Below are 26349 nucleotides of genomic sequence, written 5' to 3'. Positions count from 1 at the left end.
ACTTTATTAAGGCCGGTTCCTTCAGGCTGAGCCACGCGCTTGCAGGAACGCGGCATCTGGCGGAAAGAGCAGAGGTGACGTCTCCCCAGCAGGCAAGAAGCTGTGTCCCCAAACAAGGTAGGGACGGTTCTCTCCGGGAACCGAGCACGGGGCGCAGAGCAGCGGCATGGAGGTTTGAGCGCCGGCTGTTAGAGCTGGCGGCGCCGCCGGGAGGTTTCCCGGTCTTGCCGAAGGCCGGAGGCACAAGGAAACAATTCCGTACGCAGGGGTAGACGCGCACTGGCGCGCACGCCTTTAAGGGGCGCGGGACGGCCCCCGCGCGGCGTGGCAGCCCCGCGAGGCGGCAGCACGCGGGCAGCGCGGGGACCCGCCAGCGGACTCCGGCGCGCGCCACCCCGCGCACTGCGCCTCCCGGCGCCCCGCCCCCGGGGCCGGGCCGCGGCCGAGCCCGCCCCCCTCGCCGCCCCTGATTGGGCGCTTCCGCTGTCCATCCGGAATCTATTTTTGATGGAATAGGGGTGCCACCCATTCTGCCCCAGATCACGTTTGCCGCTAGCAGCCAACCAGTCGGGCCCAAGTCTGCGGGCAAGAAGGGATTGGGGGCGAGCGAGCTCGGCCCCACGGCCCGCCGTCCGGACTGCCCCCCGCCCCGCCTGGGACGCGGCGATCTGTCCTGCCCGCCCGGGCCACCTACCCCTCGTGGAAGCCGAGCGGCGGCCTCGCTCGCCCAGCGCCGAGGCGAAATGTAGCACGTCGGGTGCCGCGGCTGGACGCTCGCCTAGGCTGGGGTGTGTGCGTGTGTGGCGGGGGGCATCCGGGGGCCGAGGAGGACTGCAGAGGAGGAGGAGTGATGAGAAGAGGGGGACCCTTGCCTCCCCCGAGACCACGGGTCCCCGCCGCCAGTCGCCAGGCGCCCCCTTTCCTCCCGAGTGAGGGGCAGGTCAGTGCTGCTGGGTCTAGGGGGTGGGTGGCGAGGCCGAGGGACCTGGCACCCCGCGCGTTCGCTGAGTCTGTTTGGAGGAGAGGCCGGAGGGCCACCCAGATACTTCTCCCAGTCCCTGGGTTCGGGGACACGAAAGCCATCTGCTTCGTCCCCTCCCCGGAGCATCCTGGGTCACTTTGCCTCTTTCATCCCAGGGCTAGGCCCGGTTGAAGTCTCTTTACTGGCAGCAGCGGATGAGGGGCTGGCTTCTCTCGCTCTGAGCCCTGTTTCAGGTTAGGTGACTTGCCAGGAAGACGGGGGGAGGAGGAGGGCCGGTCAGGTTTTAGCGGACTCAGAAACTTTTCTGGCACAGGAGCCGCGCACTCTCTCCTGCTCAGCGGTTTCTTCCTGGATCTCTAGCGAGGGTTTTTGAAAGAACTAACAGGACCAGTGTTTAAGGAGAATGGAAAAGGGAGTCCTGGTGACGTGAGTAGCTAGAAAGAGAAAACAATTCCCGTGGGCCAGTTACTGGAGTTTGATCCACCCTTCCCCAAACTGGAGTTGACTAATTGTGTGTGTTTGGAATACTTAAGGACCTATTCATCCTTCCTAGGGAAATTCTCTTTAAACGTGTTTTTTACTTGTGAGAGCTCTTCTGGTGGGATGGAATCGGGTGAGAACAAGGCCTGGGGATTCCTGTAGGCAAGAAGAAGTGGGGCCATTACCCTAAAGAGACATGCATTTGGGAGCAAGTGCGTTGTGGCTTATGCTGCTTTTGTTTTTTTATTTTGCTCTGTTTTATTTATTTATTTTTTTTGGATGGTGTTTTTTTTGTTTTTGTTTTTTAAGAATTCCATTATATCCAACTCTCTGTAACCCTGGGGAACACGGCGAACCTAGAGGACTGAAATGTGTGCATAATAACCACAGTGTTACCGTCTTTCCCTTCAAAGTGAGATAACACTCTTGTCCTATCTGGGGAGCTCACAAGGCCAAGAGCAGGGGGAGAGAAGTAGCAGAGGCCTGGATCCAAGTCAGTGTCTGAGCTTTTTGTAACACTGTTGACTCTCAAGGGCAGGAGTGGGTAGGCCTCTGGCTCTTGGCCTTGGTCTGGCAGGCCTGCCCCATTGCCCGGGGAGTCCTCCCAGTGTGCTGTTTTTTTTTCCTCAGGGACTAGGGTTTATAATTGGAGAAGGAAATGGCAACCCACTCCAGTGTTCTTGCCTGGAGAATCCCAGGGACAAGGGAGCCTGGCGGGCTGCCGTCTATGGGGTCGCACAGAGTTGGACACGACCGAAGCGACTGAGCAGCAGCAGCAGGGAACTTCATTCAGTCGTCAGATTCCCCCTGCTTATTTGCCTTGTCTCATGACTGTAAACTGTCGCTTTCTATAGCCAAGTGGCTGTAGGGAGCTTGTGACTGAATTTGTAACAGACCGCACTGGGAGACCACATTTTAGTAACCTTGGGATCTTAATGGACATTCAAGAAGGGATCTCCCCCAGGACATCCCTTCCCATCCTGCGTTGCTGAGAAGGCAATGCCAAGGTCTCCCGCACAGCATCTTCCCTATCCCAGGCTGGCCCCGTCTCATGGCTGTTGACCATGGTGGTGGCCCCTGGTGGGCAGTGCGTTGCCTGTTGGGAAGATGGCAGGGCTAGTGCCTGCTGGGTATCCAGATGTTGCAGGGCAGGAATGGGGGGTGTTAGCGAAAAAGGAAGGGAAATAGCAAACTCCTTATGCTTGCCGTGTGGGGATATTCTCGCAGTAGGAGCTGTCTTTTGCCGTATGGTAACATTTGCTTGTCTTCCCTCTTCCCACATAAGGTGTTCCATCCAGATTCTTGTGACTGTGAGGACCAGGAATTTGGGAAGGTACGGGGTCTTCCCAGAAAGGAAGAACGTCTCTGGAAGAAAGGAGAAAGACGGCTGACATTGCCCTGGGACCAGCAGAACTGGAGGAGCTGTGGGCAGCTGACGGAGCCCAGCCAGAGGCTGCCGCAGGCCGAGCCTGCCTTCGAAAGGATCTGAACTCGGGCTGCTTGTCATCAAAGCAGGGCCACCTCAGAGGCACCCCAGACTTGACCGGGCTCTTCTGCTCTGGACGCCCCCGACTCTGAGGAGTCTGCTCTGGGAACCAAAGAAGTGAGGAGGCCAGAGGAGCTCCCCCAGAAGCTTCTCGGCCGGCTGGGTCGGGCACCTGCGCCCCTAGCGCCGGCTGCAGCGTCTGGTGCGGAGTTTCCTGCTCCCCTCCAGCTTGCGGCTTCAGTGCTTGATGGGGCTGCCTGTCGGTGGATCAGCTTCTGAAGCGCCCGATCGGAGCGGAGAGCCGCGGGAAGAGGTCCCGCGGCCACCACGCCTGCGTTCACCCCGAGACTAAGTTCTTTCCCAGTCAGAAAGGGAGAGAGAGCGGAAGAACAGAAAGAGGAGAGTTCCCGCCTTCTCCTCCCTCCGCGACATGTCCGCCAAGCCGGAGCCGAGGGACGCCCACCAGCTGAACGGGACTGGCCCCGCCGCCTCAGTCTGCTCTTCGGAGGGCCCGGGCCGAGAGCCCTTAGCCGGGACCTCGGAGTTCCTGGGGCCCGACGGGGCGGAGGTCGAGGTGGTGGTGCCCGAGTCTCGGGCCAACGCCAAGGGCCTCCGGGAGGAGGACGCCCTGCTGGAGAACGGCAGCCAGAGCAACGAGAGTGACGACGTCAGCTCGGACCACGGCCCCGCCGCCCCCTCCCCGCTCAAGGAGACCTCCTTCTCCATTGGGCTGCAGGTGCTGTTCCCCTTCCTCCTGGCCGGCTTCGGGACGGTGGCGGCCGGCATGGTGCTGGACATCGTGCAGGTAGGAGCTGGGAGGGCAGCCCTGGACCCTGAGCCTGGAGCCGTCTTTTGGAGCTTTCCCTCCACCTCCCTGTCAGAAGCAGCTGCTGCTTCCTGGAACGCTGTTTCCCTTTGGATCATGTCCTGGGTTTCTTCTTCCTCTAGTCCCTTTCTACAGAAGCCTTGAGGAAGCCCGGTAGTCCTGGTACAGGTGGTCAGGGCTGTACTGCTTAAACAGAAGCAGGGTTGATTCCCAAGCTCAGGCTTGGAAGAGGAGAGATGGAACAGATTGTTGCCTGCCATCCCTCCTGGTCATTCCTGCTGAGCCCAGCTCACTGGGAGACATTTAGACAGTGGGGCTTCTCTTTAGGCTTTCTTTCCCCTTTATTTGGGGAGTTTCAAGGATACCCACAGTAAAAAGCTCAGTCTCAAGCCTTCCCTTCATCCCCCTGCTGGGCAGGAATTTGTCCAGCTGCCAAGAGGGTCTCAAATTAAGCGAGAAGGTTCTTGAAGGCATTTTGTGTTGCTTGTCTTCGTGTAACCTTGGCAGGCTCTCCTTAGAGAAAGGGGGTGGGCACAGGCTGAGACATGATTTGGAGGGGTTGGCGTGATAAGACATAGAAGTGCTGATTATGTGACAAATATGGGGACAAAATATAACCAAACCTGCGCAGAACTGTCTCTTCTCCTTGCTCCTTACCTGTCTTTCATGAACCTGTGGTGGGCAAAGAGAGCTCTTTGTGAGGCTCCTAGGTAGAATTAAGGACAGGAATTGGCAGAACCAGGAAGCTAAGAGCCAGGGATATGCTATGTTAGCGTATTGTGGGTTGGGACTTACCCAGGACCTCCAGGTCCTCAAGATGATTTAAAGCTTTATTTCCAGCTAAAGTTTGTGACGCTTAGTAAGACACATAAAGCTTCCTGAAAGTGCTGGGTTTGTCTAAGTTCATCATTAACATGTATCAGATTCCTACTGAGTTCTGGGCTCTGTCCTAGGTACTCAGAGAAACGGAAAGCTGGAGGTGATCTGGCTTTGTCCTTTGGGCCTTCCCCTGCCCCCTGCCCCAACCAGTAAATCCTTGGCCATGGAATCTCTCAGGAGGATGTGGATTTCAGCATCCCCTCCCCTTTGCCGAGCCAGCCCTACAAATGGTACATATGATAATACAGAGTCCTGCTGGCGAGTCTTACCAGGCCCCTGTCCCAGGAAGCAGGGTGGTTGGTTCTAGGAGGTTTGTTCAATGGTGTCTACCTGGACCACTTTGACTTGAGTCCTTAGGGGGACCCTGCACCTTAGGTTGCTACTGAGGATGGCGTTTATATCATGCCTTCTGTCTCCCTTAACCTGTCTCTCTGGGGATTGTTCCTCATGGAGGTTGGGATGCCAGTCTGGAGCAGGGAGGGCAGGCTTTGGATTCCTCACCCTGGTAGCTGCTCCCCCTCCTAGAGCAGTGAGTGGGGTGATGAGAGGAGGAGAAATCAGACCAGGGTAGCAGTTTCTCCACCTCTTCCATCCCTTTCCTGCGGCCTGGGTTCTCATTCTCAGAGGTTTCCAGTTCTGGGTTGGCCTCCAAAGGGGTATAGAACCAGGGTCTGATGGTAACCTAGGAGGGGTTATTTTATTTTCTAGAAAGTAAGAACGGTAGTGGGCAACATCTGTTGGACTCTTCTGTGGACCCGTAAGGTTCAAACCATAACTGTCCCCATTGTGTAGATAGGGAACCAATGGCTCAAAGGGATTAGTAACTTGTCCTTGGTCATCGGACTCAGAACCTATGTCCTTAGCCTCTATAGCCTTTACTGTGGCCATGGTTCCAAAGTTGGTTAAAGACTCTGGGAGGAGTCTACTCTTTGTCTTTCCTCGAAAAACAGGGTTGACTGGAATCTGGAACAACTGGAGTTATATTCTAAATGAGCAAGAACAAAGGTTCTTAGAGGGCCACTCCCTCCCCTTCTCTTAAGCACTCAAGAGAATTCTAGAGCTGGAAATTACTTCTGGCATCTTACCCCTTACCTTGAGACATTGAGAAACCCAGGTAGGTAATCTTTGGAGCCTGCCCAGTGTGCCCACAGGGGGCCAGTGTTTGCCCTTGGTGTGTCACCTTGGCTCGCCCCAGAGCTAAGGTCCAGTTGGTATAGACGACAGTGGCTGGTTTGTCTTTGTGCCCTCCCCCAAGCTTCTCCCGCAGCGTGTCTGGAGCAAGCCCACAGGTGGCTGCAGTCGTGTCACAGCGGGGATGATGGGAGCAGAGAGATCGGGGACCGCAGGGAGATTTTTATTCCGTATCTGAGGGGGTGAAAGAGGTGACTGGCAATCTTGGGGCCAGGAAGAGCAGGACAGTTTCTAAGGCTTCACACCTGCATGTCCGCCTCACAAGCTAAGCTGAACTGCAGTGGGATGGAGTCCTCTAAGCGGCCCTCGGGAGGAGCTGGCTGAAGGGTGTCCCAAGGCCGTGCCGGTGCAGACGTCTCCGTGGTCTGAGGCCCTCACTTTCCCCACTGCTGCTGAAGCCCCAGTCTTTCCCAGGCCCATTTCTGTCTCCTCGCATCTGCTCTGTCTCCACTCGGTGTGTGCAGCCACCTTTGCGGTGAGATAAGGGACTGACTACTGGCCAAAAGCAGGAAAAGACTAAGTAGACTGCAGTCTGCCGCAACCGCCCCCCCGGGGCTGAAGTTCCCTAAGCATTTGGGAAGGAAAGCCGGACTGGGCCCAGTGTAGGAGACGAAGGGGGTTGGGGTGGGGAGCCTCCATTCTGCAGAGACCCTGCCCAGCCGGCTGCCCGAGGTCCCCTCGCTCCCCTCTTCTGTCAGCCCTTGGAGGGATGGGGGTGGCAGCAGGTGGTGTGCCAGCCCTCCCTGGAGTTCTGCTGCTGCTGCTCAGTTGCTTCAGTTGTGCCCGACTCTGTGCGACCCCACAGACGGCAGCCCACCAGGCTCCTCTGTCCCTGGGATTCTCCAGGCAAGAACACTGGAGTGGGTTGCCATTTCCTTCTCCGTCACTGGAATTCTAAGCTGTGTTAAAACAGGTGAGTCTCCCAGCTCTCCTGAAGATCCCGAGGAAAGGAGACACTCCCTCCACCAAACGCCTCCTCCTCTGGCTTTTCTGTGTGTACAGAGGAGTCTGCAAAGGTGAAAGTGAATGGCAAGGATGGCTTTGGGGAAGCGGGGTGGAGCAGAAACACTCCTCCCTGGCTGGCCTGCCCCAAGGCTGCATGCATTCCTGAATATGGCACTCAGGTTTCAGGTATCCGCCTCCCTTATCACACTTTGTCCAACCTTCTGTCCCCGGTGCTCCCCTGAGGGCCTCCTCCTTGGACACTTAGAGGATGCCTGCATGTGGCAGGGAGAGCCTTAGGAGCAGGCTGGGTTTACACTCATCTGAGCTGACTCAGTCCTCACCCTGAGAGTCAGCTCCAGCCCAGCTTCCCAGGTTCTTCTGCAGTTCTTGGAGCTGCTGGGCATCTGAGTCGGCTTCATGTCTTTGACTCCAGCCTTTCCAACCTGTGACTTCCTTCCCTGCTGTTCTCCTCCTGGAGGGGAAGAAGGCTCAGGGCAGAACACTCCCAGGCAGACTTGGTTCTCCCTTTGAGGCCAGAGGAGGTGTCAGATGGAAGAGAGAAGATGAACAGACCAGGGTGAGACAGCAGTACGGTCGCTGAGGTGTGAAACCTTTGGTGATGAGTCAGGATTATTGTGGGGGGGCGGCAGGCTCATCCCTCCTCCAAGCTATCAGGAACCAGTGAGCTCCATACCGCCCCCACCACCATCCACAGACAGAGAAGGAAGGGGAAGAGGAGCCGCATTTCTGAGAAGCAGTGAAATCTGTCCCTGTGTGCCATCCGCATTTCCCGCCAAGGGCTTCCTGGAACGTGGTCCTTTTCCATCCCCAGCAGAGCAGGAAGGCGTGGGTGAAGGCTTGGCTCGTGGGTCTGACTTCAGGGTCAGACACTTCCAGGCAGGGTGAACAGGACGGGCCTGAATTAGGCCAAAGCAGGAAGGACACACTGGGCCTCTGGCCCCTGGCACTCTACCCACTCCTCACCTCAGGGCCAGCCTGCTTCCCCGGCCCTCCCAGAGCCGTGTGTGTGTGTGTGTGTGTGTGTTTGTGTGTGTGTGCATGCCACACACACACACATGCATGTCAGAGGCTCCGCTGAGAGGCGTTTATGGGTGAAGAAAGGATGTGTGTAGCCACTGGCTACTCTGACCAAGTGCCAGCTCTGGATGTTGCTGGGCGGGGGTCAGGTGGTGTGAGAGTCCGGACAGTCCCCTGGCAGGCCCGGGAGACTTCTGCACATGGGTGCCGATTCTACTTGCTTGTCTGTCTGAATTGCTGCTAAAACCCCATCCCTTCTAGGTCCTAGTATAGTTGAAGGAGAAGGTATGCTGAGGGGGTGCAAGGATTTGAGGATTTATAACCTCATATATATATATATTTATATTTATAATATATATTAAGTATTACTATATGATATAGTGGCAGCTAGAGGGGCTTAGCTGGGCTTCATATATTTATTTTTTCTTAATCATAAAGACAATATTCCTTACAAACAATTCAGAAAATATTTCTGAATACACTTGGAGTATTTCTTTTCGGGCTCCTTCACTCTGCCAACACACACACATATTTTACATACGCCCACCTGGAGATCACAGCTTTTCACAGAACCAGAGGTGTGGAAGCTGGGAGAGGTGGGTATTATGCAGTGAAGAGGGGATATGAGGCTGGGCTCTGAGAGAAGCTTCCAAAATCGCCAGTCAGCCACTTTATTGGGAGGGGGTTGTCGCAGAAGGAATGCTTGCTCTCTGAGCTACGTGTCCAGTTGAGGTAAGGGAGAAGGGGGCAGAGTGGGGCAGGGCCCTGCCTGCTGGGAGGTGGAGCCCCAGCGGTGTATGCACCAGCCTCGGCCAAGAGCAACAGTGCCTGAGCTCCTCCAGGGCACATGGGTCTCATGGAGCTGCATCCCCTCTAGGGGCCCCAGGGCTAAAAAAGGATGTGCCTCCTTCCTGGCTCTTCCTATGGGTGTCTGAAAGCTCAGCAACTGTGGCTGGGGTCAGGGGGTTTCTTTCCCATCCTTAGTTTTCAAGAGAGCACCTTCCCTAAAAAGATTCCTATGCCTTCCACTGTGAGGGGCTAGGCCAGGAGCTCAGGGAAGGAAGCACTCTAGCCCTAATGAGAGGAGCCCTCCTCTGGGGTCCTGGTAGGGACCCCCACTATCAACACACACACCCGCATACCCTCAAAAAGAGCTCTGACAAGAAAAGAGAGGTCCTTGCCTTTGTAGGGCCCCCGTGTGCCCCCCCGGCCTCAGCCCCCCTGATTTCCATGCTCCTCTTTTTCGTTGTTGCTGTTAAATTGTGGTTTAAAAAACACACACATAACATAAAATTTACCATCTTAACCATTTTTAATGTGCAGGCAATGGTGTTAAGTATATTCACATTGTCGTAAAGCGGATCTCCAAAACTTTTTCATCTTGCAGAGCTAAAACTCCACACTCTGCACCTAAACATCGACTTCCCTTCCCCCCTCCTCCCAGTCCCAGGTAATGAGCAAGCTCTATTTCTAGGAAGTTGAATGCTTTGGATGCCTCGTATGAGTGGAGTCATTAGTATTTGTCTTTTTACGACTGGCTTGTTTCACTCACTCTAACGTCCTAAGGTTCATCTATGTTGTTACATGTAAGAGGACTTCTCTCTGTTTTAGGGCTGAATAGCTTTCCCTTGCGTATGTAAGACTATGTTTTGTTTATCAATTTGTCCATCACGGGACACTTGGGGTGCTTCTACCTCTTGGCTGTTATGAATAACGTTGCTATGAACACGGATGTGCAAATATCTGTTTGACACCCTGCTTTCAATTATTTTGGGGATATGCCAGGAGTGAGATTGCTGGGTCACATAGTAGTTATCGTCTTGATTTGTTAAGTAACAGCCTTACTGTTTCCCACAGTGTTTGAGCCGTGTTTCATCCCTATCGACAGTACTCAAGGCTTACAGTTTCTCCACATCCTTGTCGACACTTGTTATTTTTCTGTTTTTTAATAGCTGCCATCATAACGAGTATAAGGTGACGTCTCATTGTGGATCTGATTTGCAGCCTTGCTTATCATTAACTATAGAGTGTCAGTCCTGGAATCGACCATCTGATCTGGCCCCTGAAGTGTACATTTTACAGTCAGGAGCTCAAGGCCTTGTAACTTGTCTAAGGAGCCCCTGCTGGCCTCTGTGGGACAATGTTGGAGACAGAGCACGTGTCCCACCCTGTGGTCTCACGTGGGAGACCAAAGGCTGTCAGTCCAGTGCCCTTGCACTTTGCTTCCCTGACCTTGGCAGTCTGATCAGCCTGCATATCTCTGTCTGGCTGCCTGACCCTTCCCCTCTCCAAACCTGAAAACTTTCCATTCTTTTTTTTTTTAATTTATTTTTTAATTGAAGGATACTTGCTTTACAGAATTTTGTTGTTTTCTGCCAGACATCAACATTTCCATTCTTAGAAAAGGAAGCACAGAAAGGAACTCATGTTGCCCTTGGGGCCAGGGAGGGTAACTCAATCCCAGCATTTCTTGCAAGTCTTCAGTTTCAGTTGCAATTAAAGTAGCTTTCAAATAGCCAGTCCTGACCCTTGCATTTCGCCTTCCTAGCACTGAATATCGGAGAAGGCAATGGCAAGCCACTCCAGTACTCTTGCCTAGAAAATCCCATGGATGGAGGAGCCTGGTAGGCTGCAGTCCATGGGGTCGCTAAGGGTCGGACACGACTGAGCGACTTCACTTTCACTTTTCACTTTCACACATTGGAGAAGGAAATGGCAACCCACTCCAGTGTTCTTGCCTGGAGAATCCCAGGGACAGGGGAGCCTGGTGGGCTTCCGTCTATGGGGTCGCACAGAGTCGGACACGACTGAAGTGACTTAGCAGCAGCAGCACTGAATATAGTGCTCTCTGAACCTCAGTAGTTCCCTCCTTTACAAAACAGGGATAAGAATAGCTCCTACCTCACCAGGTTTTTGATAGAGTAAAATGAAAACCTGCACAGATAGCCCTTAGCCTGGCACATAGTGCAGACTTAAAAGACACTGGCTGGAAGAACGGGTCAGAGAGCGGAGCCTGCTGGTCTCGGGGCTGGAATCCACGGCGCCTGTGCTCTTCCCGCACCAGCATCCTTCTGTTTCCTAACCGAGAGACTGGGGGAGCTTTCTGGGGTGACAGGGCCGAGGACGAATGAAAAAGCCTTTTGCAGACCAGCCTTCTCAGTTTTGGGGGCCACCGTCTTCATTCAGAGTCTCTTCTGAAGGAGAGCGGCTGTGGCTGAGGCCCAGAGCCCTTGGAGATAGAAGCCAAACAAACTCTCTAATCTCCTTAGCCCCGTGGAGCCCAGTGCTCAACAGCTGAGACAACACCACCCGTGGCTGAGGCCACAAAGAAACTAGACTGAAGGCAATTTGAAGGGGGATCGCACTGGAGTTCTGGAGTGTAAGCCAGCTCCAGGGTGACTCAGCTGCGTGGGTCCCCACAGCTGTCCTGCTGTCCTGGCTCCACAAAGTAGCCAAAGGAAGCAGAGCCAGGTTGGGGTCGCCTGACTGGGGGAGACCCTCCGCACATCCCCAGTTCTGGGTGGCAGGAAGGGGGCTATGTTGTTTGGAGCATCGTGGACTTGGTTTGCTTCCAGGATTCCTGGAGGAAAGGCGTCTAACCAGCTCACTCCCTGCTGATTCCACTTCCTTCTCGACCCCCTGCTCCCAGACTATCCAACTGTAACCAAGCAAGGGCTCGTGTGCCCACAGCACAGAAAGCCAAACTGACTGCAGGTTTGCAGCAAAGTAAGGGCTTACTGCAGGACACCAGGCAAGGTGAGGCAGACAAGCCTCAGAGCCTCTCCCACTTGGTCTTTGAGTGAGCGGATTTAAAGGGGAAGAACAAAAAACTCTTGTAACTCGTCTCACCCAGGAGAAACAACCTGAGCTTGTAACAATGTTATCACTGATCTCAGCAACCTTAGTCATCTGACTTTGGCTGATTGCTGTTTAGTTAAGCACAGGATTGAGGTCAGAAGGGGCAAGAAAGGGATTGAATTCAGACAGGGACAAGAAAGGGAATAAAGTTTTGGATAGAAACATTAATCATAAACTCAGAGCAGAGTTTATTAATTAATCATAAACTCACTTTCAGGGGACTCAGTTTCACTTTCAACTTTGATGCCAGCCCTGTGGGGCCCTGAGATTCCTGGGTTCTGTTTTCCCCTTGTAGCACTGGGAAGTATTCCAGAAGGTGACAGAGGTCTTCATCCTGGTGCCTGCACTGCTGGGCCTTAAGGGAAACCTGGAAATGACGCTGGCATCAAGGCTTTCCACCGCAGTGAGTGTCCTGGGTGGAGGGAGTGGGGCACACAGAGACTCAGGCACCACAGAGCCTGACCAAGAGGTCACCGCAGGCCTCTCTCAGCTGCTTAGGTCCGCAAGGTGGGTCCGGGCTGGAAAGGCTCAGGGAGATCCCAGGCTGGTTGTCCTGCCCCTGGTCAGGGGCTCCCTGCTCAGAGTGGTTCCCAGGCTCGGTTTCTGGAGGTCCCAGCCATCCCTGGACTCTTGCCCCACCCCCTGCTTCGCAACCTGCCTCGTGACTGTTTGTGCAGCTTTGCCAGGCGAGCATCACGCTGGTCCCTCCACCTGCACAGCCAGGGGCCTTCTCTGATCTCCAGCCCTGCTCTGCAGCTGGGCTGGAGCCGAGCCAGGCCTTCCCAGCCCCCTCCCACCCCGCTCCCTCTCCCCCACGGCAGCTCGCTCTTCTGTAAGGGAATCCAGGAAGAGGGCCTGCTCGTCACTCCCACCTCCCACAGCCTTTTAGATCAGCTCTCATGGTTCGGAGATTAAACCAGATTCAGGGCCACGGGGCAGGAGGTAGGAAGCGGTAAAACGCGGGAGGCCAGGGGAGCTAGGGTGGCAGGGATGTCCCCGCGTGGCCATGAGCCCAGAGAAGGCAGCAGAGAGAAGTGGCAGCCTGCCTAGCCCTCCCCATCTTGCCCTCCTGGCCTGCTCCCAGCCACCTCAGTCCTTCCCAAACACTCTCATGGCCTCTGTCCTGCACCAGCAGCTGACCTGTTCCCCTTGGATGGCCAGCTGGCTTCAGAGCCAGGGACTGATCGGGTCCCTCTCACCCGTTTGGGGATGAGCTGCCCAGATGAGCAGGGCAGAGCCCAGAATTGGCCTCTGTCCTGAGAGGAAAGGGGAAGAGGGCACTGCCTTACGAGCCCCCTCACCACCCCCCAGCCAGAGGCAGGAGCTCAAGGCCATCTTGCGCCTTCCCGCTCATCCAGCCCCTCCACCTTGCTTCACTTTCCCTGGGGGGGTCACACCCTGGTCCAGGGTCTCGGGGCACGTGCGCCGACTGCTGATCCAGGCATGATCCTAGCGAACGGCGCTGCAGGCTTTCCCAGCCTGGCGCTCCAGACCCTGGTCCTCCCTTTCCCAGGCCAACATCGGGCACATGGACACACCCAAGGAGCTCTGGCGGATGATCACTGGGAACATGGCCCTCATCCAGGTAAGAAAGCGGGGACCAGGCCGGTGGGGCTCATCAGCCTCCTTCCTCCCTGGGCAGGAATGTGACAGGCTAAGACAGCACCCACTGGCTCCCGAGTGAATCTCCAGGGTCCTGCTGAGCTGCCTTGTCCCAAAGGAATTCTAGGAGTTTTCCCGATTTCTCAGGAAAATGACCAAGATCAGGGGGATTCCCAGGATCTTCAGTGTCAGTTCTCTGCTTGCAGTGATGCAGGAGGCTTGTGTTCCCCCGATTCACATCAGGAGGAGACGTGGAGTGCTGAAGGCCGACCACTTTTGTCCCATGTCCCCATGAGGCTGCACTTTGCAGGAGTTCCTCCCCTTGAGTCCCAGGCCTGTGTCTGGATGAAATCTCAGGCACTGTGGACCCTCCCCTGGGCCCCAGAGGAGCACTCATTCAGCCAATAACATGTCCTGGGCTCCTGCAGGGTGCACTACCCAGGACTGGTGTCTGGTGTGAAACTAAATAAATAAAGACATCATTCCCGCCTGGGAGGACTGGACAGGCCAGCTCTGCCTGCCTCCTGGAGCTGCTGGGGGCAGGAGGAGGTCTGGTTGAATGCTCTGTGACCTCAGCTGAGAAGCGCTCTGCTCCCTGAGTCACCGCTCCCCTCCCCAGGTGCAGGCCACGGTGGTGGGCTTCCTAGCGTCCATCGCCGCCGTGGTCTTCGGCTGGATCCCTGACGGCCACTTCAGCATCCCACACGCCTTCCTGCTCTGTGCCAGCAGCGTGGCCACAGCCTCCATTGCCTCCCTGGTCCTGGGTAAGGAGGGCAAGGGAGGGACGGGGTTGGGGGGAGGCAGGGCGGTCCCAGAGGTGTCTGAAACCCAGCCCCGCCCGTCTCTCTCTCGGTTGGTGGATGCCCCGTCATCTCATCTTCCCCTCTCCTTCCTCCCCAGGCATGATCATGATTGGAGTCATCATTGGCTCTCGCAAGATTGGCATCAACCCAGACAATGTGGCCACGCCCATTGCTGCCAGTCTGGGTGACCTCATCACCTTGGCACTGCTCTCAGGCATCAGCTGGGGACTCTACCTGGAGCAGGGTGAGGCTGAGGTCACTGAGGACGCGACCAGGGTGGACTCCTGGGTGGGACTGGGAGACATGGTAGCGCTTTCGCACCTGTGTAAGGATTTCTCCTATGTTCCTAATCATTTGGTTGGAACACAGTTTGTAATAATTCCCTACCTCACAGAGATGAGGCTGAGTTCCTATCTCATATTCATTCAGGCAGCGGGAGCAGGGGTGAACGTATCTCAGAAATATATTTGGTCCTATGGAGGGGTAAGGGGAAAGGGCAAAGGGCAAAGGAAAGGAACTAAGGCTGGAATTTGCTTGCACAATGAAAGAGAGGAGATGGAGAATTCTCCAGGGATCAAAGCAAGAAACCTAGGATCTGGTCTCTGCCCCTAATAAGTTCAGTGTCTGAGGAGGGTTCACCTTGGTTTCCTCATTTACAGAATGGAAAGGGCTGGCCCCCATGTACCTCCTGGGTTAACAGCGAGCATCAAATGAGTGGATACATTTGCTGGCATTTAGCGTGGTGTCAGGGACGGGGGAGCCTGGTGGGCTGCCATCTATGGGGTCGCACAGAGTCGGACACGACTGAAGCGACTTAACAGCAGCAGCAGCGTGGTGTTACCGTTGGCCTGTTGGGGTTTTGCAGGCTGAGCCGAGGGGAGGCTGGGAGCAGGGAGCCCGCACTCACCTGTGTCTCCTCTCCGCCTCTCAGGAATCTGGCAGTACATCTACCCGCTAGTGTGCGCCTTCTTCGTGGCCCTGCTTCCTGTCTGGGTGATGCTGGCCCGACGGAGCCCGGCTACAAGGGAGGTGCTGTATTCTGGCTGGGAGCCCGTCATCATCGCCATGGCCATCAGCAGGTAGGCTCAAGCCCCCACCCGCCGCCCTCCCAGCCCTGGAAGGAGGAAGTGTGGCCCAGACCCTAGAGACGCCTTCAACAGTGGCTCAGTCATGTGTGCTTCTGTTGGAAGTGACAGGCCATGTGAAGGGTTTCGTTAGAAACCACATTGGCTTAGGGAGCTGACTACGCATAGCTGGGCTCAGGGACATAAATGATCGGGTGCCAGCGTTCTCCATCTCTCAGCTCTGCTTTTCTCTGTGCTGGCCTGCAGCTTCAGGTTTGCTTCCATATGCTAATTCCAACAGGGGGAGAGAGATTCTTTCTCTAAACTCTTCTGCAATGTCCCATTATAGAATTTCACTGACCGTCCCTGAACCAGTTACTGTGGCCTCAGAGATGTGCTGCTCCGACTGCACGGGCCTGGGGCCGCGCGCTCATTGGAGCAGGGTCACGCAGACCACAGTGGCCAAGTCTGGGAGAGCTGGTTCCCCAAGGAAAAGTCCAGCCCTCTTACCAGAGGGGAAATAAACACTGAGCAGGCAGGGCAACTGGCAGCTCCTCACGCCAACTTGAGAGGTGGTTGAAGGAGGCGGCTTCCCGACCCAGCAGCACCAGCTTACCCGGGGTGCTGTGCTGGGGAGAATGTCAGGAGCATCAGCTGGTTCTGGCAAGGGAGGCGAGGACTGGAGGACAAGGGACTCCTGGGAGCCGCCCCGCTGCCCGCGGCCCCACCCCAGGGACCAAAGCAGAAGCCTTCAGTGGTCTTTGTGTCTGTGCAGTGTGGGAGGCCTCATCTTGGACAAGACGGTCTCGGACCCCAACTTTGCAGGGATGGCTGTCTTCACACCTGTGATTAACGGTGAGGTCTCGGCATCAGCTGCCAGCGGGGGGAAAAGAGAGGGCTGGATCAGAGGGTCTGGGGGCTTTGTATCAGTCAGGGTTCTAGCAGGCAAGAGAGTCCAAGACTTGGACTGGTTCCTGGAACCGGCGCTTGAGCATGGGGTGCTGGGTCCGCCTCGCTTTGGAAAGGGACTGACCACGGCAGGGCTTGTCCGCAGAGCTGTGTGTGACCGCAGATGCACACGCTGTCTGGGTGGAGAAGTCAGGCTCCCTGCCTCTACGCATCTGTCCCTTCCCACCCTCTCAGCCCGCCGGGGCTATGGGGGACTGCCGTGTCTCCATAGCTGGGAGGATGGGAGGAGCCTTGAAGACACCCTGGGAAGGAGCCTCCCTGCTCAGTGCCTCCATCCTCTCCTAGGGACTGGTGGATGGGTCACGCTCCCCCGCTCCCCAAGCCCACCCGCGGCTCAGGACTCACATGTCTCCACAGGTGTTGGGGGCAATCTGGTGGCCGTGCAGGCCAGCCGCATCTCCACCTTCCTCCACATGAACGGGACGCCAGGGGAGAACTCAGAGCAAGCCCCTCGCCGATGCCCCAGCCCCTGTACCACCTTCTTCAGCCCTGGTAATGCCAGAGTTCCCGCCTGCTCTAGGTTCACATCACACTTAAGAAATAGCTGGTGCCCAGTTACGGGGGTCCTCCTCGTCTGCTGGGCAGTGTGCACCAGCTGTTCTGGAAGGGGAGCCCAGGCAGGAAGGCTGGCCTTTCCTGGGGCACCCTGGGGGCTGGGCGCCATGGGGCGGATGCATACACAGCCTGCCGCCTGCTGGGCTGGAGTGCGGCGCGGCGCCTCCTGGCTGCGAAAGGCCTCCTGGCGCCGGATCGCCGGCTTCTCGCCTCACGCCCCCTCTCCACTGGTCCTAGATGTGAATTCTCGCTCGGCCCGTGTGCTCTTCCTCCTCGTGGTCCCAGGACACCTGGTGTTCCTCTACACCATCAGCTGTATGCAGGGCGGGCACACCACCCTCACCCTCATCTTCATCATCTTCTACATGACGGCTGCTCTGCTCCAGGTGCGGACCGGCAGGGGCGTGGGGAGGGGCCAGGGCCGCCTGCAGGGGTGGGAGGGGAGGGCCAGGGAGGCGTGGCCAGCGAACACTGGGCGGGGGCTCAGGAGAGCGGGCCGCAGTGCCAGCCCAGTACCTAAGAGGCTGTGTGGCTTTCGATGAGTTGTTTTACTTCTCTGAGCCTCAGGGGTACGTTTGGAAATCGAGGGGACTGAAGCAGAGGTGCTGGATTTAGGCAGGTGCCAACGCCACTGGCCTGGCCACGGAGCTCCACGTGACTTTGTTCATATGCTGGGTTTCCGTGGGAGATTTCATTTGAGTAGAGGATTTCACAGCTTGCGAATGTGTCAAAACCACCGCACTAGACAACCTCTCGGATCCCATCCAGCCTTCCTACTCTGTAATGCTAGGATGCTTTCTCCCTTGCTGTTTACTACATGTTCTCAACTTTTTTAAATCATTATGTATTCATAAGAATTTGCCCCCTCCCCGAAATGTGCTGAGAGAGCCCATGTACCCATCACCCAGCTCCCCACAGTGGAAACATCTTGCATAATTATAGCACGGCACCAAACCCAGGAAGTCAGTGTCGGCATAATGCACAGAGCTGTTCAGATTGCCCCGAGTTTACACGCGGTCTTGCGTGTGTGTGTAGTTCTGTCAATCACATGTTCATGTAACCACCACCGCCATCAAGACACAGAACAGCTCCGTCACCACAAGGCTCTCATGCAAGCCCTTTGTAGCCAATCTAAACCTTACGGTTACATTTTCAATTTCTATAGATTTGTTTTTTGAATCAGTCAGTTCAGTTCAGTTCAGTCGTTCAGTCGTGTCCAACTCTTTGCGACCCCATGAATCATAGCACACCAGGCCTCTCTGTCCATCACCAACTCCTGGAGTTCACCCAAACTCACATGCGTCGAGTCAGTGATGCCATCCAACCATCTCATTCTCTGTCGTCCCCGTCTCCTCCCGCCCCCAATCCCTCCCAGCATCAGACTCTTTTCCAGTGAGTCAACTCTTTGCATGAGGTGGCCAAAGTATTGCAGTTTCAGCTTTAGCATCAGTCCTTCCAATGAACACTCAGGACTGATTTCCTTTAGGATGGACTGGTTGGATCTCCTTGCAGTCCAAGGGACTCTCAAGAGTCTTCTCCAACACCACAGTTCAAAAGCATCAATTCTTCGGCGCTCAGCTTTGTTCACAGTCCAACTCTCACCTCCATACATGACCACGGGAAAACCATAGCCTTGACTAGGCGGTTTGAATAGGTCAGTTCAAACAGTTTGAAAGGGTCAATAGAGAAGCCGCACTGAGACACCTCTCCTGCCCTCTCGTCGTGCATGTGGCTCTCTTCCTCACGGGCCATTGGCGTCCTCTGTCCCTTTCTGTTTTTAATACAGTTGATTTACACTGCTGCATTAGTTTCTGGTGTACAACAAAGTGATTCATATACAGAGATATAAAGGACACATGTATATGTCCTTTTTCATACGCTTTTCCATCATAGTTTGTTATAAGATACTGAGTATGGCTCCCTGTGCTATACAGTAGGACCTTCTGTTGCTGTATATCTCTTATATATCCTTCAAGCTTATTCCATATTTAGGCAAGCAAACACACATATTTTTCTCATTTTACTCTTTTTTTTAACACACATATTATTGGGTGTCAGGACATCTTGGCCAGGTCTGGGCCAACCATGTGCAGTTTCCCCACAGCCATTACCCCAGTTGCCAGGTTTTGCTGCGAGTCGGCGTGAAGCGCATGTCGCAGAGCAGGGATGGGTGTGGGTGCCCAGGGTCTTTGGCTGGAGGGCGGCCCTCAGCCACCTTGCGAAGGGTGAGCCTGCCTCCACTCCCCGCTGTGAGCACGCCGGGGGCCAGGCTCACCTCCTCTCTTCTCCAGCTGGTGCAGGGCCAGGGTGGGACACCTGATCCCCTCTAAAGGTTCCTCCTGATCCCCTCGCTGCCTCCTCCCAGCGTGTTCCCAGGGCCTGCTCGGGAGGCTGGAATGTGGAGACAGCTGCTGCCCATCCCTTCCTGGGGCACGTCACAAAGTCCTCTGGGCACGTTCTTTATTTGGGACCCTTCTGCAGCTGCTGGCAAGGGTGTGAAGTTATGGCGGGGGTGGTTCAAAGGGGCTGTCCCTCACTCAGGGTCAGGGCCACAAAAGTCCAAGGCCACTATGTGCAGGGCAAGGCAGAAGGTGAAGGATGCTGAAACTGTAACCTCTGCCTTCCTTGGAGAGAAGACTGGAGAGCAACCAGTTTGCCTAAATTTAGGTATCACATCTGGCTTCCGTATCCCCCAGTGGGTTCTGGTTCCAGGAACTAAGCCCCTTTGGGCAGAATTTGCATACCACAGTATTTACAAAGTACAGTCAGGACTAAAACCTCCTAAATGACTGTTTTGGAGCTTTACCATTAGAAACCATTTCATTCTTGCTCAGATGCAGTCATCTGGGGAGCCCAACTGCCAAGAATAGTGCAGAGTATAGAGAAGATGCAGGCCTGTGGACATCCCCATAGTGCTCTAGATCAAATGCATCGTCAACTTAAAAGGACATGTAAATCTTGTTAAAAGGCAGATTCTGATTTGGGAGATCCAGCATGAGGCCTAAGATTCTGCATTTTTCACAAGCTTCCAGCTGTCGATGCCCCTGGTCCTGGGCCCACTAGCAAGGTTCTAATCTAGATCATCATTAATTATCTGTAGTAATGGAAGAGAAGCAAGGGACAGGTACATCACAGCAGCAGATCATCCAAAGTGTCTTTTGAATTGATATGCGCTGTGTGCTTGGTATTCAGCTGACTTATTCTTAACTCTGTTTTGCTAGGACTAATGTTAAAATAAACTTGCATTCTTTGATCAGAATGGGAAGGGTCAGGAGGGAGGCAGCTTGGGATAATCAACTGTTACTCGGACAACTGTGCCGGCAGCAGCCTCTCCCACTGTCCTTATTCCACTCTGCTCTGAGGACAAACCCCTCTCTGAAAAGCAAACTCCAACCCCCCAGACGCCTGCTGGGCTCCCGCAGAGGCCAACATGGCAGGAATTGGAGTGACCCGAGAATAGGATGACCCAGAATTAGAGGCAAGAGGACTGAATTCCTGCAACAAGTAGGATGTTGATTAGCAAGCCTCTTGTCGGGTAAATTTGGGATCAGAATGTAATGTGGGCAGCTCCGGAGAACAGAGGCATCTTCCTTCCCGAAGAACTCAAATTCCTTCTGTCATCTGTTCGAGGTGGTCACTGTGGGCTAGAGGAGCAGAGAGGGGCAAAAAGATGAGCTGACTTGCTTAAGGACTGGCTGCAGCTAGCCGAGCCTTGCGGTGCAGTGAACGGGGCGATCGCGTGGCCTCTGGCTCCCCCTGGAGAGGGGGTGGCTGTAGGCTGGCCCTTCTGTCCTCCAGGTGCTGATCCTGCTCTACATCGCAGACTGGATGGTGCACTGGATGTGGGGCCGTGGCCTGGACCCAGACAACTTCTCCATCCCGTACTTGACAGCGCTGGGGGACCTTCTCGGCACCGGGCTCCTGGCACTCAGCTTCCACGTCCTCTGGCTCATTGGGGACCGAGACACAGACGTCGGGGACTAGCCCGGTCACTCAACCTTCTCTCCACCTCTCTGCACTTTCTCTTTGAAATGTTTTTTTGTGGGAGGGGGTGTCTTCTTCCCCCACCCCCACCCCACTCGACACTCCCATCTCTTTCTAGGACTTCACGTGGATACTGAATTCTCATTATTTTCAATGGGGATTTTTATACATTGAGCCAAGTTTGTAGAGTAAGAATTCAGACAGGACAGATGGACTGAGATGAACAGTACAAGTAGGTGTCAGAGACAGTCGCCAAGTGCAGTTGCATGGCGGGTGCCTCCAGGCGAGATGCCTGGGGCAGGGGTCTCCGTCTGGGATGTGGGGACATTTGGTTTAGCTTTAGCAAACTGCGGCTCTGGACTGGGGGGGTTGTCCTTGTTTTCTCTTTTTCTTTTTGGCTGAACAGAGGGATAAATGTTGCTCTCCCCTCTCCCACACACACATTTTCTAGAAGTGGACCAACTTCAAAGTCCTAAGCAAGAGACAGCTGCTCCTAGCCCCAAGTAATCCTAGCCCTGTTCTCTGCCCTGCTGTCCAAAAGGATGAGGTGAACTCCTTAAATTATATACCTGCTCCTTACCCAACTGCCTGATAAACACCACCAGCCCCTCCCTTTGGTCTTTTTTTCCCACTGACTGTCTCATCCGAGAAGAAATGAGCTGTGACCTGGTCTCCCTGCTGGCCCATGTCCATCCATAGGTTTACCGAAATCGACATCCTCCCTGGACCCAGAGACCTGATTCTTCATCTCTGTTCACCTTTCCCTCTAATTATTTCTAAGCATGACCTTCCCCAGAGCTTGCTGCACTGGCTTCCGAGATTCGGGACAGAGAATGGGTGTGGAGAAGCGCGGGGCGGCTGACGGGTGTTTCACTGCTGCCGTTTCTTCCGAGGACATAATCACGTGGCACCTGAGAATCTCCTGCTTGCTGAAGTCACGCGTTCTTTCGTGCCAGGGAGGTCAGTTTTCCTCTCCTGGCCTCTGCCCACATCCACCGTGTATTCATTCACTCATTCCGCTTCCCCAGGAGGCGCGAGTCTCCAGGCACGGTCTGAAATATCCACTGAGCGCGGTTATTGAGCGCCTACTACGCGTCAGGTCCTGTGCTGGGTACTGACTGGCCAGGGGAAACACAGTTCCACCCTCGCCTCATTCCCCGGGTACAAAGGCTGTGTGCCGTTTTCAGTCTAGCAGAGAAAGTGCCCTCACTGTATTGCCCTCTTTGTCCTCTCAACGCCGCGCCTGGCTCCCCCGCCTGCGTGCAGCACCGGCCACAGCTCAGGCCCCCTGGCTCAGCCACTGCTGATTTCCCTGCACTGCGCTCTCTCACCCTCGCTTCCTTCCATCTCCTCACCGGTCGCCCGAAAGAGGGTGCAGATCTAGAAAGCCAGACATCCGCCCACCGCTTCCAGTTTACCCAGCACAGGAGTGGGAGAGCGCTGGGGCCTCTGCATCTTCCCAGCATGTTACTCTGAACAGGTCAGAACTCTGCTGCCCACACTCACGTGTGGACAGACCTGAGCATTTGGATGCAGGTTCCTTCCAGCCTCTCTGTCCATAGCCTGCCCTTCAGCTCTCCCTCTCTGTCAGCTAAAGGGCCTGTCACCAGGAGAAGGCCAGGCAGTGACCTCGCCTCTCACCACCACCCTGCCTCACCCCACGGGGCTTGCCCTACGCCTCTAGAGATGCTTTCTCTGCATTTCCACCCAGGCCACCCGCCAGAGCCTAGACCCTTAGACTTGGAATTGCAGAGGGTACCCATCTGGGGTTGCCCCCAGCATAGTTCACTGACACCAGCCTCATTTCCTGCTCTTCTCGGGCCTTCTCCTGTCTCGTGGTCCATCTCCAGACATGTGTGCACACAGAGTCTTGTACAGGCTTCAGAACCAACTCCTCTGCCCCAAGACTGTGCCGCTGTGATCTGCAGTCACCCCCGCCCCAGGCACTCACCCCTTTCTCCTCTCTGGAGTTGAGCCAGGCTGCCCTGGAGGAGTCCGATGTGCTCTCCTTTGCCGGAGAAGCAGGAGGGTAGGCGTTCCTGAAGCCCTGAGGATAAGCAGAGGGAGGTCTGCAGGGTGAGAGGGAAAGAAAATGAACTTCATGACTTTCATGGATGATCCGTTTCTTTTCCCCCGATTGCACAAACCGCATGGACTTCTGGCCTGGCTCTGGGGAGCAACATTGGTTTACTCTTATATCCTTAAAAAGTTACAGAACTGTGTCCTAAGAGAATTATTTATAGTGACTATAACTGAATTGACAAATGTCAACATAACTGATAAATTATATTTGGTAAAATAAAGAGGACGTTTATTTAGGTGGTTGGTGGCTCCTGTGTGTCTCATCCAAAAGCAGCTTCCCCTGCTGTCTTGGGCCTGCTCTGTGGTCCCACCCACTCCTTGCATAGAAGTGGAAAGAGGCCAGAGAGTGACAAGAAACGAAATAGCTCTTAAATACAGAGATGTGTGATAGGAAACAGTCATTTCTTGAGAAGCAGCCAGTGCTGTTCTGGGTCACCCTCCCTGCTCTCCACACACTGACTCTGCCTTGGTTGGGGTGTTGGCAAAGGGCGCAAGCACCTGGGGGTTAAGAGCCCTTCCCTGCAGAGGTTTATCTCCTGCTTGGGCCACAATAACAATAGCTGTATTTGTTGAGTACTTGCACTTACCTTCACCATGCTCAGCACTGTAAGTGCTTAGAAATTTATAATTGACTGCAAAGGGTTTTGAATCTGGCCTGAGACAGGGACCAAGACCATCCCCATGGAAAAGAAATGCAAAAAAGCAAAATGGCTGTCTGAGGAGGCCTTACAAATAGCTGTGAAAAGAAGAGAAGCGAAAAGCAAAGGAGAAAAAGAAAGATATAAGCATCTGAATGCAGAGTTCCAAAGAATAGCAAGGAGAGATAAGAAAGCCTTCCTCAGTGATCAATGCAAAGAAATAGAGGAAAACAGCAGAATAGGAAAAACAAGAGATCTCTTCAAGAAAATTAGAGATTCCAAGGGAACATTTCATGCAAAGATGGGCTCGATAAAGGACAGAAATGGTATGGACCTAACAGAAGCAGAAGATACTAAGAAGAGGTGGCAAGAATACACAGAAGAACTGTACAAAAAAGATCTTCACGAGCAAGATAGTCACGATAACGTGATCACTGACCTAGAGCCAGACATCTTGGAATGTGAAGTCAAGTGGGCCTTAGAGAGCATCACTACGAACAAAGCTAGTGGTGGTGATGGAATTCCAGTTGAGCTATTTCAAATCTTGAAAGATGATGTTGTGAAAGTGCTGCATTCAATATGCCAGCAAATTTGGAAAACTCAGCAGTGGCCACAGGACTGGAAAAGGTCAGTCTTCATTCCAATCCCAAAGAAAGGCAATGCCAAAGAATGCTCAAACTACCGCACAATTGCACTCATCTCACACGCTAGTAAAGTCATGCTCAAAATTCTCCAAGCCAGGCTTCAGCAGTATGTGAACCGTGAACTCCCAGATGTTCAAGCAGGTTTTAGAAAAGGCAGAGGCACCAGAGATCAAATTGCCAACATCCGCTGGATCATGGAGAAAGCAAGAGAGTTCCAGAAAAACATCTATTTCTGCTTCATTGACTATGCCAAAGCCTTTGACTGGGTGGATCACAAGAAACTGTGGAAAATTCTGAAAGAGATGGGAATCCCGGACCACCTGACCTGCCTCTTGAGAAACCTGTATGCAGGTCAGGAAGCAACAGTCAGAACTGTACATGGAACAACCGACTGGTTCCAAATAGGAAAAGGAGTGCGTCAAGGCTGTATATTGTCACCCTGCTTATTTAACTTCTATGCAGAGTACATCATGAGGAACGCTGGGCTGGAAGAAGCACAAGCTGGAATCAAGATTGCTGGGAGAAATATCAACAATCTCAGATATGCAGATGACACTACCCTTATGGCAGAAAGTGAAGAGGAACTCAAAAGCCTCTTGATGAAAGTGAAAGAGGAGAGTGAAAAGGTTGGCTTGAAGCTCAACATTCAGAAAACAAAGATCATGGCATCTGGTCCCATCACTTCATGGGAAATAGATGGGGAAATAGTGGAAACAGTGTCAGACTTTATTTTTGGGGCTCCAGAATCACTGCAGATGCTGATTGCAGCCATGAAATTAAAAGACGCTTACTCCTTGGAAGGAAAGTTATGACCAACCTTGATAATATATTAAAAAGCAGAGACATTACTTTGCCAACAAAGGTCCGTCTAGTCAAGGCTATGATTTTTCCTGTGGTCATGTATGGATGTGAGAGTTGGACTGTGAAGAAAGCTGATCGCCGAAGAATCGATGCTTTTGAACTGTGGTGTTGGAGAAGACTCTTGAGAGTCCCTTGTACCGCAAGGAGATCCGACCAGTCCATTCTAAGGGAGATCAATCCTGGGTGTTCATTGGAAGGACTGATGCTAAAGCTGAAACTGCAATACTTTGGCCACCTCATGCGACGAGTTGACTCACTGGAAAAGACTCTGATGCTGGGAAAGGTTGGGGGCGGGAGGTGACGGGGACGACGGAGAATGAGATGGCTGGATGGCATCACCGATTCTGTGGACATGAGTTTGAGTGAGCTCCGGAAGTTGGTGATGGACAGGGAGGCCTGGCGTGCTGTGATTCATGGGGTCGCGGAGAGTCGGACACGACTGAGCGACTGAACTGAACTGAACTGAACTGAACTGACATTGGACAAGCCGTTTACCCTCTCTGAGTTTCAGTTTCCTCATCTGTACAGATACCTAGGGTCATCAGGACACTTCAATAAGATAATTCACAGAAAGCAATAAACACTGTGCCTGGCACACACCAAACCCCAATGTAGTAACCAATTTTAAAGTGAGAGGGAAGTGGGCCAATCTGTAGACAATGTCAGTGCACTGACCATAGGGGTGAATCAGGAGTGACTGGAGAGCAGGCAGATGGAAAGAACACCTAACCAAGTCTTGAGGGTCAGGGGAGTCTTAGAGGAAGCCAGGAAGAATAGGAGACAGCAGCATGAGAGGGGAGAAGCGACGTGGAGGAGAACCGGTAAACAGCAGGGTAGTAAGCCTGGCGCCTTTGGGAACTACAAACAGTTCACACCACTGGAGTTTGGAGGGCAGGGAGTGATAACACAACCTTCTGAGAGACACACATGTCTGTGACAGAGCAGTTTTTCTGAGATGGCAGATAGGGAAGGGCAGAGTCACAGTGCGGCCCCACCCAGGCCTGGCTCTAAAGCCTCTGCTGGGAACCACTGCCCACCCAGGACACGTCCCCCAAAGATTCAAGACCACGTTACATAGCACACAGTGCTGAGCAGTACCCTACTCAATGATCAGCCTTCTTTTTTTCAGCTTTATTGAGATATAATTGACAAATAAAATTGTAAGATAGTTAAAGTGTGTACTGTGATGATTTCATATATGTATATGTTGTGAAAGGATTGCCCCCCCCACTGAGTTAACACATCCATCACTTCACATTATTACCATGTTTTTTGGTTTGTTTTTTTTCTGATGAAAACATTTAAGAAACAGCCTTTTGTAATGGGCCTGGACTCTGGGACTAACTCTTCAAAGCAGTAATATTTAAAGTTAATGGAAAGAGGATAATTGCTTGCTAATTATTATTTAGATAATACTACAATATACAATATTTTATACTCTATGATATAGTTTTAAATAATA

General features: G+C 53.8%; 1 protein-coding gene across 4 annotated transcripts; it reads left to right on the top strand.

Annotated features, from left to right (window-relative positions):
• On the top strand, nucleotides 1–22983 carry SLC41A1 (solute carrier family 41 member 1). Of its 4 annotated transcripts, none has more exons than XM_055420019.2 (11): nucleotides 1–117; nucleotides 2748–3753; nucleotides 11981–12088; nucleotides 13199–13270; nucleotides 13907–14051; nucleotides 14188–14334; nucleotides 15022–15169; nucleotides 15930–16009; nucleotides 16481–16615; nucleotides 16916–17064; nucleotides 20456–22983. In XM_055420019.2, exons 2-11 carry the CDS (start codon nucleotides 3379–3381, stop codon nucleotides 20660–20662), a joined length of 1566 nt encoding a protein of 521 aa, XP_055275994.1. In that variant the 5' UTR covers nucleotides 1–117; nucleotides 2748–3378; the 3' UTR covers nucleotides 20663–22983. The 4 variants fall into 4 exon arrangements, with proteins under 4 accessions (XP_055275994.1, XP_055275993.1, XP_088701267.1 ...); XM_055420018.2 differs by lacking the exon at nucleotides 1–117 and adding an exon at nucleotides 533–940; XM_088845141.1 differs by lacking the exons at nucleotides 1–117; nucleotides 20456–22983 and adding exons at nucleotides 533–940; nucleotides 17294–20425.
• Nucleotides 22984–26349: the final 3366 nt, after the last annotated feature.

This window comes from Moschus berezovskii, chromosome 17, assembly GCF_049115385.1.
Source record: "Moschus berezovskii isolate FMDL1 chromosome 17, NW_MosBer_1.0, whole genome shotgun sequence".
Classification (NCBI taxonomy): domain Eukaryota; kingdom Metazoa; phylum Chordata; class Mammalia; order Artiodactyla; family Moschidae; genus Moschus; species Moschus berezovskii.
Note: the sequence above shows the minus strand (reverse complement) of the source record. Positions and strands in the feature narration are given on the sequence as shown.